We start from the raw sequence: 19,593 nt of genomic DNA, 5'->3' as shown, positions 1-19,593 counted from the left end.
TTTTTAATGAACAAAATGACACTGATATACTCAGCTTGCACTTTGATGAGTTGTACAGCATGAAATATATTTATTTGCTTATTCAAAACTTGCTGAATAATTCCTAATACTGGCTTTCTAAAGATGCAGTAATCTTAAGTAACATTAGATACCTTTGTGTATTTAGTAGTGTCAATTATTCAATACGAACAGCTATTTAAAGAAAAAACTCAAATTATTTTCTCATTGCTAACAAAAATTAGCATAAAATAATATTCAGACATAATTACAGTAAATAGTTTAGTGAAAACTGTATAGAATGGGATTAATACTTTGTAAACTGTAACTGACAAAACTGAGACTGCACCTTTAAAATATTTTCAAGTATAACCTAAGAACTTTTTATTGATGATTATGTTGAGCTATAACAGTCAATCACCCACAGCTTGCATTGCCAACTGCTGATTCTTTTTCTTTTAATAATATGCTGCATGTAGACAAAGATGACCTGTCCCCAACTGCTGAGGTTTGGGATGTAGACCAGGGACTAATAAGTAAACTGAAGGAACAATACAAGAAGGAACGAAAGGGGAAGAAAGGGGTAAAGAGTAAGTGCAGATTCTGAATCTTGAAATGCAATTCGTTTTATCCATTTAGAGGACGGGTTTTTTTTTCTTCTGCAAATTCTGTTTTTGTTTTTGCATTAAGTCTTGTTTTCCATGATGGGGGCAACCAACTTTAACTTTCTACCTTCTAAATCTGATCATACAAGAAATACCTTGTGCCACTTCTAAGAATAGAAATGTGAAAACACTTATAAACATAATCTAAGGTTAAATAGGAAAAGAGAGGTAACTACCTTGAAATCTAAGTACAGTGATAGATTTTGAACAGTATTGGTTCTGGGAGTGCTGTCTCACCTTTCCTGAACTTTAACAAATTAGGCTAAATTTCTCCATTTGTAAAAGAAAAAGATTCTTGAATTGCTTTTTCTTGAACATTGCTTTGAATCACAATTCAGTTACATTGTTGGGCCTATATTTGTCTGTCTGCTAGAAGACAGCACGAGAATGAAAAAGATGCCTTTAATGTAAGGGAAAGCAAACATTTTTGTGGCTTACTCCACAATACATTTGTGCCTTGATGTTGACATTCATTCTTCCATTCAGTTAACATCCTCTGACATTTTAAAGAAAAATACTGCCGTTAGGAAGGAAGAAAGGAGTAAATTCTGTCAGATGAAATGACTGATGAATAAGGCTTCCACTTAAAAATATGTAAAGTTTTTAGAATTCCAGATTTTAATATTATGAATTATAAAATGAGGTACATAATGCTACAGTGTATAGAATTCAGTTTGTTATATAAAGCTTATATAGACAAAGAGCTACATTAGTATTTGAGTTGCACTGGTTTAACTTGGGCGTAACTCCATTGAATGCAATGTTTTTACACTATTTTAATTCAGAGGTATATTTGGTCCAAAGTAATTTTACATGCGAGTTCAAAAATTTTTGTGAAGCACTTTTTAAGTTCTGTGTAAGTGATAAATATATACTTAAATTAGACTTTACATTATTTTCTAACATGTTCATAGATTTATAGATTGCAAAGCCAGAAGGGACCAATGTCTGGTCTACTGTGTATAGAATCATAGACTTTAAGATCAGAAGAGACCGTTATGATCGTCTAGTCTGATCTCTTGCACAACGCAGGCCACAGAATTTCACTCACCCGCTCCTGTAACAAACCCCTAACCTATGTCTGAACTATTGAAGTCCTCAAATCGTGATTTAAAGACTTCAAGGTGCAGAGAATCCTCCAGCAAGTGACCAGTGCCCCACGCTGCAGAGGAAGGCAAAAAAACCCAGAGCCTCTACCAATCTGCCCTGGAGGAAAATTCCTTCCCGACCTCAAATATGGTGATCAGCTAAACCCTAAGCATGTGGGTAAGACTCACCAGCCAGACACCCAGGAAAGAATTCTCTGTAGTAACTCGGGTTCCACCCCATTTAATGTCCCATCACAGACCATTGGGCATATTTACTGCTAATAGTCAAAGATCAGTTAATTTCCAAAATTAGGCTATCCCATCATACCATCCCCTCCATAAATTTATCAAGCTTAGTCTTGAAGCCAGATATGTCTCTTGCCCCCATAGAACTTCCCCCAAAATAATTCCTACAGCGTATCTTTTAGACAGACATCCAATCTTGACTTAAAAAATGTCAGTGATGGAGAATCCACCATGACCTCTGGTAAATTGTTCCAATGGCTGGTTACTCTCACCATTAAAAATGTATGCCTTATTTCCAGTGTTATTTTTATCTAGCTTCAGCTTCTAGCCATTGGATTGTATTATAACTTTTTCTGGTAATTTGAAGAGCCCATTATTAAATATTTGTTCCCCATGTGGATACTTAGACTGTAATCAAGTCACCTTCTCTTTGTTAAGCTAAATAGTTTGAGCTAATGGATTTTAAATATAAAGGAAGGTTTTTTATTTAAATGTTAATTTACTTTAAATGTTAAATTACTTGTTCAAATATGTAATGCTATTCTGCTTTGTGTGTGAGCTCTAATGTCACTTAATTATTTAGTTTGTGCATGTTTGTTTTTTAAAGTTTTGAAGGACTTGTTCATGTAATAAGGTGTAATTTTGTCAGGGTCAGAGGTTACTTAACTTTTTTTTTTTTTAAATAGTTAAGTATACCTAACTGGGGCCAAACTAAAAAGTAAACAGGTATGCAGAAATGTGCACCTGCATTTAGCATGTAAACAACCAGTTGGGCAATTACCAGGCTTCCATGAACTATTTTGGAAATAGGTTTTCAAATTTATTTTTGAGTACTAAAGTAGGTCTACCTTTGAAAATTTGTCCCTGGTAATTTGGATCCCTTTTTAACTTTCAGAACTCTTTTTCAGGCTGTGCACAACCCATAGTGACAATATCATTCATAAACGCACTGGTATCTTTTGGTTTCTGAAAAGAATGAACTGATGTGATGTAGTTACCTTTTTTTAAATTTGGATTATGTATAAAATGATTGAATGGTAGGCTTTGAATGCTGTTGAATTTGTACTTGGATTAAAGTTTTGCTTTAAATGCACAAGTGCACTCTCACCCTCCACCCCCACCCCAATCAGATTGTGCTTTCTCATGATCATGAAGTGAGTCACTCAGAGAAACAGAGAGACCAGAGGATTATACATTTTGCTGTGGGGGTATATTAACTGTTGTGGAACATGGAAGGGGCTGCAGCTTTTCTAAGCCCCAAGAATGTCTGCTGGGAAGACACGGGGTCCACCTAACCAAGAAGGGGAAGAGCAGTGTAGTGAGGAGGACTTTAAATTAGTTTCAGAGGGGAAAGGTGACAAAAGCCCACTGGTAAGTCTTAAAAAGCAATGACCTTACGCGAGGTCACTTAAGCGAGGACTGTTAGGGTGCGACATGGAAAATTACAATAAGGTTCTTGGAGCAACAAGAGGGGAATCTGCTCAATATCTTAGCTGTCTATACACAAATGCAAGGAGTCTGGAGAATAAAACAGGAAGAATGGGAAGAATTACTAAATAAACTAAATTATTACTTAATTGGCATCACAGAGACTAGGTGGGATAAGTCTCATTACTGGAATATTAGTTTAGAGGGAGAGGAATTGCTTGTTCAAAAAATACAGTCAGAGTTAAAAGGGATGAGGAGTTGTCTTTATACATCAAGAAAATGTACACTTGTTCTGAGGTCCAGAAAGAGGTGGGAGGAAGACCAGCTGAGAGTCTGTGGGTAAAGATAAAAGGGGTAAAACATGGGGATGATGACATGGTAGGGGTCTACTCTAGTTCACCAAATCAGGACGAGGAAGTGAATGAGGCAGTTCTAGAACAAATAGCGGAAATATCCAAAACACAAGATCTGGTAGTAATGGTGAACTTTAACTATCCAGGTTTCAGAGTAGTAGCTGTGTTAGTGTGTATTTGTGAAAAGAAAAGGAGGACTTGTGGCACCTTAGAGACTATCAAATTTATTTGAACATACGCTTTTGTGAGCTACAGCTCACTTCATCGGATGCATCCAATGAAGTGAGCTGTAGCTCACGAAAGCTTATGCTCAAATAAATTTGTTCGTCTCTAAGGTGCTACAAGTCCTCTTTTTCTTTTAGCTATTCAGACATCTCTTGGAAAAATAACAGCAAAATACAAAATTTCGAGTACATTCTAAGAATGTACTGGGGATAACATTTTGTTCTAGAAAAGTGGAGACAGTAACCAAGGGGACGGCCATTTTAGACTTGATTCTGATCAACAGGGAGGAATTGTTTAGCAAATCTGAAAGTGGGAGGCAATTTTGGTAAACGTGATCATGAAATGATAGATTTCATGATTCTAAGGAAAGGAAGGAATGAAAGCCGCAGATAATGGGATTTCAAAAAAGAAGATTTAAACAAACGCTGTTCACTATCAGCACCTGAGCTGATTCATATGATTCAGCTCTGGATCAGCACCTTGCTTAATATCAGAACACTTAAATATATTTATACTGAAAAACAAAGTTTAGTTTATTAAAAAATCAAGCTTTAAGTGATAGAGTAAGGATACTGGAAACAAAAGCTTATATATTAAACAAAATCATGCCTTCTAGAGACTACGGTTAACCTCCTGTCCAAAGAAGTTACTTACGTAGAGTCCTTTTCAGTATTTCCAGCCAAGCTTATCTGAGATCCCATTTTCATGAGTGTAAACGCACTGTTTACTACTTAGATGCAGGATGTTGGGGTGTTTTCTTTGCCTTCTGTTTATATGCCCCCAAAGTTTGTCAGAGACAGGATACTCACCTGTGGCTCATTTTTTCCCATGCGCTGTTTTCCTGTTGATTGGAAGAATAGGAAAGACAAAGTGCAAAAAGCATTATTTCTTAAGCTAAAAAGCCTTTTCTTGTAGGATATTACCTTCATAAGAGTGTGGAGACAGATTTCAAGTTATATGAAAGCTGTGGGGGTTAAATTGTGACTTATCCTGTGCCCTAGACCTGAGATATTTACAAATGATAACTTTGACATCTCAGCTGAAAAGCAGATAAAGGGCCATATTCTTCTCACTGAATCTGGGCTTTTTGTCTTTTTCTCATTTACTTTTTTTTTGGGGGGGGGGCGGGGGGTGATGTGATCTTAGTTTAGTTTGAAGTAAATTGGTGGATGCTCATTCCCTTAAAACCAACCAAATCAGAAGCCCTGCTTTTCATAAATTTAAAGGAGGGTACTAAATTCCTAGTAACAATTCTTTTCACAAAGCAAGTTAACGAGTTGTAGGCTTTGGTTACCTCTTACCATTTTCCTAAAATTCAGGTGATCTTATTTTCGTATTAATCGTTCATTGCCTTAATAAGCTGTTTTATTTTTTTTCATTGTCACCTTTTTCAAGGTGAAGCAGTATTTTTTTTTTTTTTTTTTTTTAGCTTGGACATATTTAGATATCACACTTGCAAACTCTTAGTTTGCAGTTTTATCCAGTGAAGATGTCTCAAATTATTTCAGACTCTTCATTAGTTTGAGACTAGACTTTTCCAGTCTCATTTGCATGTGAACCTTGTGCATGAGAGTACTGGACTGAATTCAACCAATGTTTGCCTGCTTGCTTACATTCAGAGAAGCCTGACCAAGTCACTTCCATCTTAAACACCTTTTGTGTGGCAGGTTTCATAGGCTTGTTGTAGTACAATCTAGAATAACCTACACATGTTCGTGAGCTTTTATTACCACCTTCCATCTGGGGAGCTTCAAGTGCTTTGCAAATAAAGAATTTAGAGTTCCAACACCCCCAGAGTTGGTAAATACTACTGTCTCAGTTCTGGGTTTAACTGCACCTCTGCCCCCTCAATTGTCTCATCAAGGATTCCCCTTTAGGTATAAGGCCTCCAACTATCATCCTTAGGAGTGGGGACCTGTGACCAGAGATTTAGGCTTGCAGTGCCCCTGAAATTCACAGTGTTTATTCCAGTAGGTCTGACTTAGTCCAGCTCCTGCAATTCTCTGTCTCAAGGGAAAATGACAGTGCGTACCAGTAACCAGTGAGCTTTCACAAAGCACAGTATGCTTATTTTAGGACAAAGGTATAACAGGAAAAAAAAAATCCTAAAACAAAAAATCTGCATGCTTGTTAAGCTTACAAGGTTCTGTCTTCCACATGGAGACACTAGCAGGGTCCAGTCCTTCACATTTGCTAATAGGGCTTTGCCCTCTGTAACACTATCCTGTCTTTTTCTTAGATCAAAATGAGGGTCTGAGTTAATTCACACTGCCTCTTTATGCCAAAATCCCTTACTTTGTCTGCTGGGCCTGTTGATCCTAGTCTGAACCAGTATATTGAATCTTCCCCCCCCTTACCCTTCCCCCCCGGGGAGGGGGAGGGGGGTAGTTGTCTGGAGTTTTTGACCTGTCCTGGGATTTGCAGTAATTGTCCCCCATTGTAGTTCCTGGAATACGTTTTTGGTAACCCTTCCCATGAAGCTGAATATAATCCCTAATTTGCAAAAATACATACAACATTTATACAAACAAACATTAGTGAATAATCCCCATGCCTATGGCATCTGGTTTGTTTTGCTATAATAGTCTTTTGAAGTTTCCACACTTCCATTGTCTCACATTGTCTCAGTTACTTTCAGTTACAAATGAGGAAAAAGTTAAAGGGATTTACCATTCTATTGTCCAAGACTAGATGGAGCACTGGGTCGGATAAGGCTGTTTTTCTGTCGTCTTAACTAAGAATTTCTTGTCCATCACCATCAGCGTTACTGCATGCATGTCAATAAGAACATGAATTTGTGCAAACGAGTTAAGGAAGAAGAAAATTTAAGCTAGTTTGTGAGTAGTATTGTGTTATGCATTTAACAGTGGCACAAAGTTCCCCTTTTCCTGTTTTTGTTTTAGTCTGTCGTCTTGAACAGAATTAGTTGAAACTGAAGGGGGTACAAGCAGTACCATACTTAAGTTTTGAAACATTTGTCAATGCTTGTGCCCCATCTACAATCTGCTGAGGAAAGGATTGCTCCCAGGTTTGTACACTAGATCAAAAAAAAAAAAGAAAAAAAGTTGGCATTGTATGGGCGATTAACTGAAGCAGCTCTATTTACTTATAACTAACATAGCTTTCCTGTTACCCCTTTTGCTATCTTTAGCTACGTCTTTCAGCTTGTATAAAAATACTATATTTCGTTGTTAAATCGGTAAACTTGTCTCCAGCAGAATTAAACCCAACTTAACACTGGTTTGGGCAAATTGCATCTTTACCTGCATATACTACTGAAAGCAGGAGAGTGTTTATCATCTGTGACCACACCAAGATATAATTTTTGGTTCTACTGAAAACTAAGGCTATGTCTACGCTACAAAGTTACGTCAATGATTGTCCACCACTGTAATTAAACCTCTTTTTTGTACATCCACACACTGCCCTTTTTTATGGTGTAATGCATTCACTACGGTTGATGCTCTTGCATCGACAGAGAGAGCAGTGCACCGGGGTTAACTATCCCACTGTGCAGCTTGCCACCCTCTATCGCTTGGTGTTCTGGGAAGAGATCAGTGTATTTCTAACTTGTGTTACAGTGACATGTGAGTGCCAGACTGCACATCCAGTTGAGAATATACATCTGTGCAGGGAGAAATAAATAACATCTTTTGATAAGAGACAAAAGCTTCTGAATATGTTGACTAGTTTTAATCCTAGATGACTTTATCTGAAATGTCCTGCTTGTAGAACCTTTAAAGTTATTAGTTTTCTTTTTGTCTGACACTTTATGGTAGAAGTCCATTTTTCTTTATATCATTGTATGTCTTTTCAAATGGGCTAACATAAGATGAAACTTTGAAAAATTGTTCTTTTGCAAATTATTTTTTGCTTTTTTCTTTACCTTTATATTGGATATGAATGTTGCAGGTTTAAAAAAAAAAAAACAACCCCACATCCTTAATGCAGAACTGTACTATGTAAGGTCATACATATTTATCAGCACTATATTCTCTACAGATAGAAATGCCAGTGACAATATCAAATCAGACTTTTTAAAATTAGAAACTTAATTGTAGACATATGTTAGTCTATTTTGAATGTGGCCCTGACTAATCATGATTGGGCTTAATAAAAATTTTGCTCAAAGAATAATTTTAAGTACTATTTTAAAAACCAACAGGGAAAGTTAATTGTTTGTTGCACCCCCGTTACAAGTCATCTCTACCTCTTTCCTTTGTAAGGTAACTTTGTTTGTACTTGAGATTTTTTCTGTGTTAATTCATGTAGTGTAGTTAAAATTGTTTAATACTGCAAACATTTAGTTCTGATGTATTTTGTTAAAGGTTACTCTCTATAACTGTAACATATTTGGTTTTTCATAGGGACTTGAGGTGCTGGGTTCTTCCTTTTCCACAGCAGAATATAAAGCTGTACTACACATGAACAAGCCAGTTCTAATCTATTTTTTGACTAGGTCGACAAAAGCACTTGAATATAGTTTTCAGATTGTGTTTAACTGGTTTTCAAAATTTCCAAAACAACACTATATAACAGTTAAAGCATCATAACCAAAAATAATAACCAATGTCTTTATTCTTTAAGGAGGTTCCATTAGTAATCTTTCTTGTTTAATTAGGAAACTGGATTTATTGACTGCTGTCAAGTCAAGCAGTAGCAATCAAATGAACCTTTGCTGCTGACATTAATTTACAGGGGTCAACAGGACAAAACTTCAAGACATGATAGCAGATCTGGGCGATGATGAGCTACCCCACATCCCTTCAGGAATCATTAATCAATCTAGGTCACCCTCTTCTAGAATGACTGATGAAGGTTCAAGAGCAGAGGAAGGTACAAAAAAATTCAGCTACTTATTATATTTTAGAAGGTTTTAATTTAAACACACGCTATCACTTATCCCCTCAAACACTTAATGCTGTTACAGTTGTCAATAATAGGACATCAACAGTGCTTACAAGTCTGTTCACACAAGTTTGATTTTTTTGCACAACTACCACTTAAAGCTTTTGTGTCTCAGAGAAATCAAAATTAGAACTTTACATGTCAAGTGTTTTTTGTCTTTTATTCAATTTTATGTTCGACTCCCTGGTTTCTGACTTTGCCAACTCTTAAGTCCCTTGTTGCAGAATCCCTTTTTAAAGTAATCTTACCTGGATGTTACGTTATAAAACTTAGTATAAAAAGTGATGATTGTAAGTTTGATACTCCATTTGTATTAAAAGGTGAGATAAAAATAATTATTTAAAAGTAGTGAAGTAATGACAAAGCATGAGTTTGGCTCTCTACCTTCAAATTATTAATAATACTTATAAAGGTAGAGTACTTTTTAAAATTAATTAGCTACTTTTGATCTATCCTCTCCTTAACCAACCATTAGCTCCAGATGCTGTTGAACTATCACTTTCATCCCACCTCCTGCAAGAAAGGCACTGGGAAATTGACTTAAACTAGTTAAACACTTGGAAGGGGGTTGGTTACAAGATTTTGTGCATCTATATTTTTTTTTAACAACTTGAGTTATTTTTAGATTAATACAGCATTTGTACTAATGCTGCTTACTTCAGTGTTAGTCTCATGCCAAAGGTCACACAGTTGTGTTATAAACTAAGATTATAATCTGTCTTTCTCACAAAACGTATTGAAGTATTTATTGCAAATTCCAATCTTCAGGGCTTTGAGTAGCTTCTAGCCCCAATGTTGTCATAACTGCCCCAAAAGTGGTGAGATTTATAACAATATAAAAACATCAGTCTGTCACTGTGCGTCAGTCAAGCACAGTTTCCAGTGTCCAGATATTTTTCCAGTGTCCTTTTATTTAAGAAGTTGTCTTTAAGTAAGAAGTTGTCCTTTTATTTCACAGTAATCTGTTAAAAGTAAAATTTGGACATAGTCTTTTAGGGCTTGTCTACACACTCATGTTGCACTAGTGCAAGACTTACCCATATAGTGCACTGTAAAAACTTTTTTGGTGGGTTGCAGTCATACTGTGCCACTTGTATCTGTGCCTGTTGCAACAGTTGTGGCCACATCGCAGTATGCAGTATTGCTAAAAGCATGGAGTGCTCTGACAGTGAATCCCTGTCTGTATCGCTTACAGCCTCACTCCCTTATGAGAGGGTTTTTGTTGTATCGGGATATATACCTGTTGGGATTTCTGAACTCCTACAATTCCCTCAGATCTGCCTATAGGTCATCTTTCCTGCACTGTAGTCAAACTACCTGCTCCAAACCTAGATGAGGCAGAGAGGAATGCAGCACTCCTCTCTGCTGTTAGGACAGGATGTAATTCTGTCACATTGAGGAGTTCATAGCTGTAGCAAGATGAGTTACAAAACTCAGTAATGTTTAGGAAGAAAGAAAGAGAGCAAATCAGAATTGGAGGAAAGAGATTTCTTTCAGTCATTTGGGGCCATAGTTTCCATTGTTTGGGGTGCCATCTATTGCATCTTTATCCAGAAACTCCGCAGTATTCTAGAGCGAGGACTACATACGCCTAATCTCAACTGTGAACCCATCATAAAGCAAGACATGTTTCTTGCTTGGATTTTTATTCTTGTGTTTTAGAACACATTGATTCATTCTAAAATACAGGACTGTAATCTGGTTAAAATGTTGGACCATAAAAACCAATACTTCCACACCTTTTTAAAATGTTTTGTTGCTTAGTTCACGTGAATCTGGGTGGACGGGTGGAGGTGGGTGAGGGGTCTTCTCAGGGAAATGTTATACCACCAAATGCTTTGGATGATTAAAAATTGCACTCAGTATGTTCACAAATCATTCTGAAAGGTGTCTCTAGAACTTTGCCATTTCACACTGTTTTCCATTTTGTTATGTGAGCATATTTTCCAGCCCATCAATTTGTTTTGATTTTCTTCGTATACTTCTGTCAGTGAGAGCTGTAGTGTGAACATCCTAGTAATCCCATGTCTTATTTTTTTCCTTACCATCCTGCGGCTTTTTAAAAACGAGTTTTAAAACTTAAATTCTCTCTCAACTTGTTGTTAGTGGTCCTTTGACAATATTAAACAAATATTTCATAATTTATGTCTACACCAGATGGTATGAAGTCAATAGTAGTAGATAGGTTAGTCATCTCGTTTGTAGAAGCTCCAGAACAAAATGAAAATCTTCATTGCGCTCCTTCTGTCCATGTTCTGCTGCTTTAATAAATTGAATGAGAACAGCATATTTCATTATCATGAATAAAAAAGAAATGAGCCATAAATAACAATTGTATCTGAACAGCGTAATATTGCCCAGTGATTTTATTTCATCTAACTATTTCAAGCAGTTTTGATTTAGGACATTCACTATAATCCTCCTTACCAGGCCATACTAGCTCAACTGTTGAGTTGCAGTAAGCCATAATACGTCTCTGGTTACACAAATGGCCTGTGTAATCCTTTGCTGCAGTACAAGAGGCTACTTACTGTAATGTCACATTGGAAACCATAATTCTGAAAGAAAGGGAGTGCTTGGCACTTTAGTTTGCATGCCAATAACCAGAATGCTATTCAGGCTCAGATTGGTTTCATGGTACCTTTTGGTGTGTGAGCTCTGATACAAAGAGGCTTGGGTGTGATTGTGCACAGGTGGGGTTTTTTTCCCCGTGGTTCACAAGATGATAAATTATAAACAATTATCCTGTTTTAAAATATTTCCAATCGCATTTGGACTATTTTAATGTTTTTATCTCAAAACAGCTAGTTACATTGATGCAAATTGAAACTTGTCATAGACTTATACGCTTGGAAAAACCATAAAATGTAGCACACACATTTGTCAGTCTTCCACTAAAAACCACTCTGAATCAGCTACATCTTCTAATAATTGTGCACTTAAATTTCTGAAAACAGGGTTAGTCCATTGGTACAGTCCTGCTGTCCTCCATTGTGGTCTTACTCAGAGCATTCTAAGCCTTTCTAAGCCTTCTCTTTGGGTACATGAGTAGCTGGGCAGACTTTTTTTTTTTTTTAATGGTTGCTTTTTTTAGGCAAATAATAGTGTTAATTGGCCGATAGTGCTTATTTGTATATACAGTACGTAATGTTGGCTGCTGTTGTGATAATTATAAATAACCTCTGGATGATAAATGTTTGATTAAAGAATAGACTAAGAGGGAAGGTTTGTGTGATTGGGCTTTAAGCTCATCTGATTATGTATTTATAGTGCAATATTTAATCCGTAGGCTATTGGCTGAATTTCATTTGTTTATGCACAATGTTAACAAGTTTAAGTGCTAGGATGGCTGGTGCATCTTTTTACTCAGTCCCTGCCATAAGAAATATTATACTAGAGCATAACTTGTCATTGGTATGAATACGATAGAAAGTGACTTCACCAGAACATACTTGTATTTAAATTGGAGGAGGATAATAACCATACAGTTCTATACTGCATGAGCAAATAACTCTGGTAACCTTCATTCCTAAAAATCCTTAATCTTTAACAGTAGCTCATCAATGTTAATTATCCTTTTTTTTTTTTTTTCCTTGGAATATTTCAGGTAGGTCCATTGCAATGAAAAAAATGTTTTTGCTATTCAAAGTTGTTTACCTCTGTTTTGATGATAGTTGTATGTTCGTGTGTTTTTTATTACTTGGTTGCCATCTATTTTTATTAAAACTTCTGACCATGAATGTTGCTTAAATAAAAAAGCCCCAAATTTAAAATGAGAAATTTGGAACAGCATTTCAGGATAGAACGAAAATTTTGCTTTTGGAAAATTAGCTTCCAACTTCTAAACTCTGTTCACCTTTTTGAAGTTTCAGATGAGTCTGAGTACAGTTACTGTAGATTTAGGTGGGGAGTTCTGAATTTCTCTTGATAGTGAAAAGAAAAGGAGTACTTGTGGCACCTTAGAGACTAACAAATTTATTTGAGCATAAGCTTTCATGAGCTACAGTTCACTTCATTGGATGCATGCAGTGGAAAATACAGTGGGGAAATTGATAGTGAGAGGCACACTATCCCAAAGATTGCTCTGAGATGCATTACACATTTGGGAAGCAGGATATCGCCTACAGTTCCCAGGTGCAGAGAGGATATGTTCCTCTTACTACAACCTCTTATGGGGTGCAGCTTACTACTTGAGTTGTAACTGAACAGTTCTATTCATGATGCCACGACTTTGCCCCAAGGGGAGTGTAAGGGAGCAGACGCTGGACACTAGGGGACTGGAATTTTTGAATTCTTGTGCAGGCTCAGCAATGGGAGAAAGACTCTTCAGGGTTTTTACTTGCCCTTTGCCTTTCCCCTCCTATATTCCTTGTGTGTTTGTAGGGGCCAGGCAAAACATGGACTTCAGTGAACAATCCTATTACATTTAGTGAAGATTTTGCAGGTTGTGTTTCTCCGTAGACCTTTTGTCATGTCATCATAATGCACGTTTCATGTAGAACATAATGGATCACTTCCTTCTGTTCTTTACTGCTCTACTTCTGCTGGAACATTAATATTGGGAAATTCAGAGTTGGTATAATTAGGGTTGGTGACTAAAATAAGAATGTTTCATCTTGTAATAAGTAAACTTGTACATCCATAAACCCTGAAAATAATTTAGGACGTTTTGCTTATTGGAAGTATGACTTCCTTGGGAAAATAAATCCGATTGTTTTAGGATGCAGGATGAAATATTGGCAAAAATGAAAACTACTAAGGGACATTGTCAAGTAGTTTTGGCCCAAAATTAACAGAAGAAATAGCTTGCTCTCTTGCATACATGCAGTTTTACCTGGAAAGTTTAAATCAGGAATATATTTTCCCTTATCAGGTGTCCTAATTATGTTCTTTGGAAAGCAATATCAAAAAATAAAACAACCCCCACCCACCCAACTTGCAGTAAGGCAGAATTCTTTTCCAGAAGCTGTGTGTGTAAATCCTCATTCAAATACCTTGCAAACAAATTTTTTTTGTGGAGATGCAGGGGGGAGTCATAGCCAATGCTGAAGAGGTAAAGAGTGTGAATGAATGCTGGAGAAGATGATTCAAGCCTGAATTGAAAATTAACACGTGTTCAAAAGCGGCATTGTTTAGAACTAATTGATAATCAACAAGAAAAATGTGTAAAGCTTCAAATGTTTTAAGGAACATGCAGCTAGCTAACATGAATATCAGTTGTCTATTTTTAAACTTTATTAACAATGTTTGGATACAATCAAATGTAGAACTTAGTAATTGCAAATGTTGTAGGTTCTTGTGTTTTAAAACCCTGTCTGTATATATGTTGTGAAGTGAAGGTCCTTCGTGGAGAATTATAGGCTGAGTGCTAAAAATACTTGCTCATGGAGGTAAATGTTTGTTGCCTTAATAGCTTCAAATTTAGGGTATGTCTTCGCTACCTGCTGGATCAGCGGGCAGTGATCGATCCACCAGGGATCAATTTATCGTGTCTAATCTAGATGCGATAAATCGACCGCCGAGTGCTCTCCCGTAGACTCCTGTACTCGACTGCCACGAGAGGCGCAGGCAGAGTCTACGGGGGAACACCACGGTAAGTCGATCTAAGTACGTTGACTTCAGCTACGTTATGCATGTAGCTGAAGTTGTGTAACTTAGATTGATCCCCCTCCCTAGTGTAGACCAGGACTTAAAGAATTATTTTCGTATGTATGTATGTATATGCTCATGTTTTCTTTTCCACTAGGAGGAGGAGATTTTACCATGATTTATATCTAGTTAATAACAGTTCAGTTCTTATACGCTGCTGTGCCTTTAAGTGATGACTGATGCAGTTTTTTCATCTTGTAAATTTGAGGTTTTTCCTCAAGACTTAAACTGTTTTGTTCTTTGTAGCAGAGCCAATAACGTTTTCATCTGGAGGAGGCAAGTCATTTATTATGGGTTCTGATGATGTTTTGTTAAGTGTACTGGGCCTTGGAGACCTTGCAGACTTGACAGTAACAAATGATGCAGACTATAGTTATGATGTAAGTGAAATTTTATTTTAAAATTTCTTATACAGTTGAATATAATCAATGATGGTCAATTTTTCAGAACCTATAGAAAGAAACACCTCATAAACTGGCAAAACAGCTTGTGAAATAAAAATTAAATATGATTAGTTTTTAATTAATGAATTTGTAATTCATATTTTAACTTTTTTGTTTGTTTTTTACTTAACATGTTTTTCAAACAGGTTTAGGTGAATTCTTCTAAGCAAAAATGGGAATTGCCCCAGAAATGGAACACTAAAATGTTGGACCTAAAACCATACATTGATAACTTAAATTTCTAGATGTTTGCTATTTTTATGTATAAAGTGTGTGTGTGTGTGTGTGTGTGTGTGTGTGTGTATAGTAGCTTATCTTTGTAGTGTGAATTTTAGATTTACATGTGTGGAATATTCCTTCATTTTATCATACAGCAGTGTCCTACATTTTTTTCCATTGTGCACAAAATTACTGTCCATGGTAACATTTTTAATATGAAATTTGTACTGGCTAGTAATGTTGATGTTGGGTTTGGGGGCGGACAGGGGATAGTTTGTGTGCGTTCATCCATCCAGGCAAGTCCTTACACGTTGAGGTATATCTTAAATAGTGTTGCATTGTGTTTTATATAAATAAGGGCTTGTATACATTACCCGCAAGAACAACAGGCAATGATCGATCCAGTGGGAGTCGATTTATTGCGTCTAGTCTAGATGCGATAAATCGATCGCTGAGCGGTCTCCCATCGACTCCAGTACTCCACTGGAGCAAGAGGCGCAGCCGGAGTCGACGGGGGAGCGTCAGCAGTCGACTCATCGCAGTGAAGATACCGCGGTGAGTAGATCTAAGTATGTCGATTTCAGCTATGTTATTCACGTAGCTGAAGTTGCATAACTTCGATCGATTCCTTCCCCCCAACATATTATCTAAAAAAATTGAACAAAATTATAATTCATTATATTGCGATAACTGCAGTGTATAAAATGGATTTGAAGTTTTAAAACAGAAAAATCTCATGTTCTTCTGAATTTTTTTCCTTTTAAATTTATTTCCCTAAAAGTAGTTTTGGTTTTTATTAAAATCCTGTTTGTGACCTTGGACATTGTAGTATTCTCTGACAGAAATTACAGCTAAATTTTCTCATAGAATAGATCTTAAAATTAGAAGGGATGGTTGATAATCTAATCTGATCGCCTGCATAACATAGGCAATATATCATCCACTCTGACAACAATTATATACAGCAAATGTCAGCGATACTTTCTTGGGGTAGGAAAATCTCACTGAGGAGGAAAAGAGAAAACTAAGAAAATAAGTCATTTTTCAGATTTTAAAATGAAGGCTCTAATAACAGTAGATTTGAGTTGTATTTTAAAAGTGCATTTCCCATAGGACATCAAAAATACTGTGTTGGAATTCAAAATATCTAATTGAGTCCCTTTCAAGATTTTTAGAAAAGATGCTTTTACTGCTTGCTACTGTTGTCATAGTCAACAAGTATTCTTGTCTCTTAACTGGTATGGCTTTTTACAAGATACAAAACTGATGCATAAAGTACTAAACTCAATATTAAACAGTAATAATTGTTGTATTCTAGTCTGTGTGGCCCTAGAAAGATTGGGAATAATATTGATCCTGTATTGGTTATATAGAGTTCTTTTTCTATGTAGAGCTGAGGAAAAAGCTACACTTGCAACAGAAGAAATACTTGCTCTTGCAGGTTTAGATGGTACTGAGATTTGGTATCCTGAATACCTTTCTGGAAGGATGGATCATAAAAGCTAAAAAGGAGATATTAAATAATTTCCCTCCAGATACTATATGAAATCCCAATATCTTTACATTGGTTGGTTTGTACACAAATATTGGTTGTCTCTTTAGTTCTGTGGCCTATAAACATGAATTGTGATGGATACTGGTTCACTGGAAAACTAGTCCAGTGGCATTTTATATTTTGTTTCTCACTTGTTAGTAAACTTTTAAAAACATGCCAGAAATTAGAAACTATTTGGCAAATAGGCTTTCTTCACTAAATTCCTGTGCCATTTTTGCAGACTCCTTGGTTTTGTCTCAGTATTATTGATATAGCTCTCAAAATTTTGTTTGGTGCTTCAGAGCTAGCAATGGATGCTTGAATTTTTTGTATCTCTGGCAAAATAGTACTTATTTAAATTCATGTCCTAAACACTTCAGTCTTCAAACAATAACATATAGTATATAATTTTATAGACAAGATTAGTCAAGTTACTACATAGAATTTTTGTTTGTTTGTTTTTAGCTGCCAGCCAATAAAGATGCCTTTCGGAAGACGTGGAATCCTAAGTATACGCTACGCAGCCATTTTGATGGAGTGCGAACATTAGCTTTTCATCCTGTAGAGCCTGTGCTGGTTACAGCCTCTGAGGACCATACTTTAAAACTTTGGAACTTACAGAAAACAGTTCCTGCCAAAAAGCAAGTATATGGTGGTTTTCTTTTTTAAGTTTTGTTGTATATGTTGTTGTCTCTCTCAAATCTTTTTTTATGACAGTCAATTTAATAGTAATGATTTAACTAATAGTTTAATATAATCACCTTTCTGTTTTTTGTTTTTTTTCCAGGAGTGCCTCTTTAGATGTAGAACCTATCTACACGTTTAGGGCCCACATGTGAGTGTTTGCCAGTTAATACTTCGGAAGCAGCCATTGCCATGGATTCAGTAAAATGTTTAGGCTTAAAGATCACAGTTTTATTAACATTATTTATGCGTGGTGCCAAAGATGTGCATAATTGTTTATAAAGTGAGTAAAAACTGTCTCTGTCTGGAGGAGCGCACTGTCAGGATAAAAGAATGACGACGACAACAGGGCGTAACAAATGTAGAAGGCTTAAGGGGAAGGGACAGAGGATGTGGAAGAAGACACTGAAATTGTGCTGTAATGAAGACTGCCAGGTTTTTTTATACATATGTAAAGTCTGCTTTAAGTGGATTTTGAGAAGAACCATAGGAGGTGAGGGTGGAGGTTTAGTAGATGGATTTAGGAAGGAAGCTTCACATATAGGGAGTTGCATGAAAAAGGATATCGAAGGCAGGCATGGGTTAAGTACAGAGAGTGGATTGGTTGAAGAACAAAACGAGACCAAGCATAGATATCGGAAGGATCTAAATTGCGTAGGGCCTTGAAAGTGAGAATGACCGATACAAATTCAGTGCCAAAGGCAACAAAGAGCTTATGAAAGGGATCTCGGTTGGGTTAGTTTGGACATAGGTATTAGTTAAGGCAAATGTTTTCACAAGAGTTTTGAATAAGATAGAGGTTGGGAGTGAAGCAAATTCCAAGAACTCCAGTTGGCGGAGAGTTGAATTAATCAAGATGGATTAAGATCAAAGCCTGATCAAGACTTCAACCAGAAGATCTGCAGTGCCAAACCAGACCTACTTTCCCATGGGTCTTGAGTTTACCTATGTTTGTGTTTGGATGGGTGTCTCATCTGAGGTGCATCATGAGACCTGTTCCCACTTCCCAGCATATCACAATCCAAGTTTTGGGAAGAGAGGCTAGTGCAAACTGGTTTACCCCAAAAGGGATTCTTGTTCATCAAGTTGTGACAATAAACTCACTTGAACAAAATAAGGCTAGTGCAACCTGTCAGCTGCTCCTTAAAGCAGCTGATCCAGCATTTATAAAAACCATGCTGATGGTAAATGACTGTCAGATCACTGAACTGTTGCACTGCTAACTGGGACTCAGTCAACTAACCCTGGCTTCTGACTCAACAGAATAAACTAGAGGAAGGCAGAACAAAATAACTTAGCATGGTGTTGATGCACTGAGGTGTGAAATTCCTTTTTCTTGGGTATGGCAGTTGATTGTATCCTGTCCATGCAGTCAAGAATAACCGGTCCTACATCCAGCAACTACAAGGTCCAAAGTAACGTTCTGAGAGGAAGGTGTGGAAAACTTTTCTGCTTCTCACAGTGGCATATCCTTCTTTCCCATCCAGAAATATTTATGGATTTTCCTTCCCTCTGACAGAATAATTTGGGTGGTAAAATAAATCTCTCCTAATCCCATGCCAACCCACAAAGGAGGCAAGCCTGCAGCCCCAGGACCTGGCCCTGTGTTAGGTCTGACAGGTACTATTGTTCTTGTGAGAATTGCAGGGGTCATAATTGCTTAAGCACATTTTAATCTTGGGGGAATTCTGTGTCAAAAAATAAAAAATTCTGCACACAGTATTTTGCATATTATATTCATGCCAGCGTCAATTATTTTGGTAATTTATTTAAATTACAATACAGTGGATGGAGAATGGAATTGGGGAGCATTGGAGAAAATCCCCAAAGCCCCTTTGTCTAAAGTAATGTAGCTAGGTTTGACCCTTTATTTCTAGTTATTAGTCAACAAATATATGCAGCCATATGCTCAGTGTTGCATCACAGGCAACTGAAGAGTAAGTGAGGGTTGGGGATCAGAATCACGATTTATATTGGCTACTGATCATCTCCAGAAAGGTCAGTAGTAAACAGTTCATGGAGCACATTTCGATAGGAAAATTTTTCAGTTCAAAAATTTATCCCAGTTCTAATCACTGAAGCATCATAAGCATTTATAAAGCCATTCTTTCCTTTATAATAAGGCTCCTTTACACAACTCTGGCAGCATAAAGG

At 36.7% G+C, this 19,593-nt stretch overlaps 1 protein-coding gene across 7 annotated transcripts in view; it reads left to right on the top strand.

The window, feature by feature from the left end:
* Positions 1–19,593, top strand: part of STRN3 (striatin 3) — a 98,797-nt gene that overhangs the window by 61,341 nt on the left and 17,863 nt on the right. For 2 of the 7 annotated variants that reach the window (XM_038404561.2, XM_043516533.1), the window contains exons 8-12: positions 477–587; positions 8,701–8,838; positions 14,806–14,939; positions 17,221–17,396; positions 17,543–17,590. In XM_038404561.2, coding sequence (XP_038260489.1) covers positions 477–587; positions 8,701–8,838; positions 14,806–14,939; positions 17,221–17,396; positions 17,543–17,590 — 607 coding nt within the window. The remainder of the gene's footprint in view (positions 1–476; positions 588–8,700; positions 8,839–14,805; positions 14,940–17,220; positions 17,397–17,542; positions 17,591–19,593) is intronic. The other 5 variants (XM_038404562.2, XM_038404563.2, XM_043516532.1 and 2 more) reach the window with 5 other exon arrangements.

Source organism: Dermochelys coriacea, chromosome 6 (assembly GCF_009764565.3).
Source record: "Dermochelys coriacea isolate rDerCor1 chromosome 6, rDerCor1.pri.v4, whole genome shotgun sequence".
Classification (NCBI taxonomy): domain Eukaryota; kingdom Metazoa; phylum Chordata; order Testudines; family Dermochelyidae; genus Dermochelys; species Dermochelys coriacea.
The sequence above is the reverse complement of the archived record's forward strand: the minus strand, read 5'-3'. Positions and strand labels throughout refer to the sequence as shown.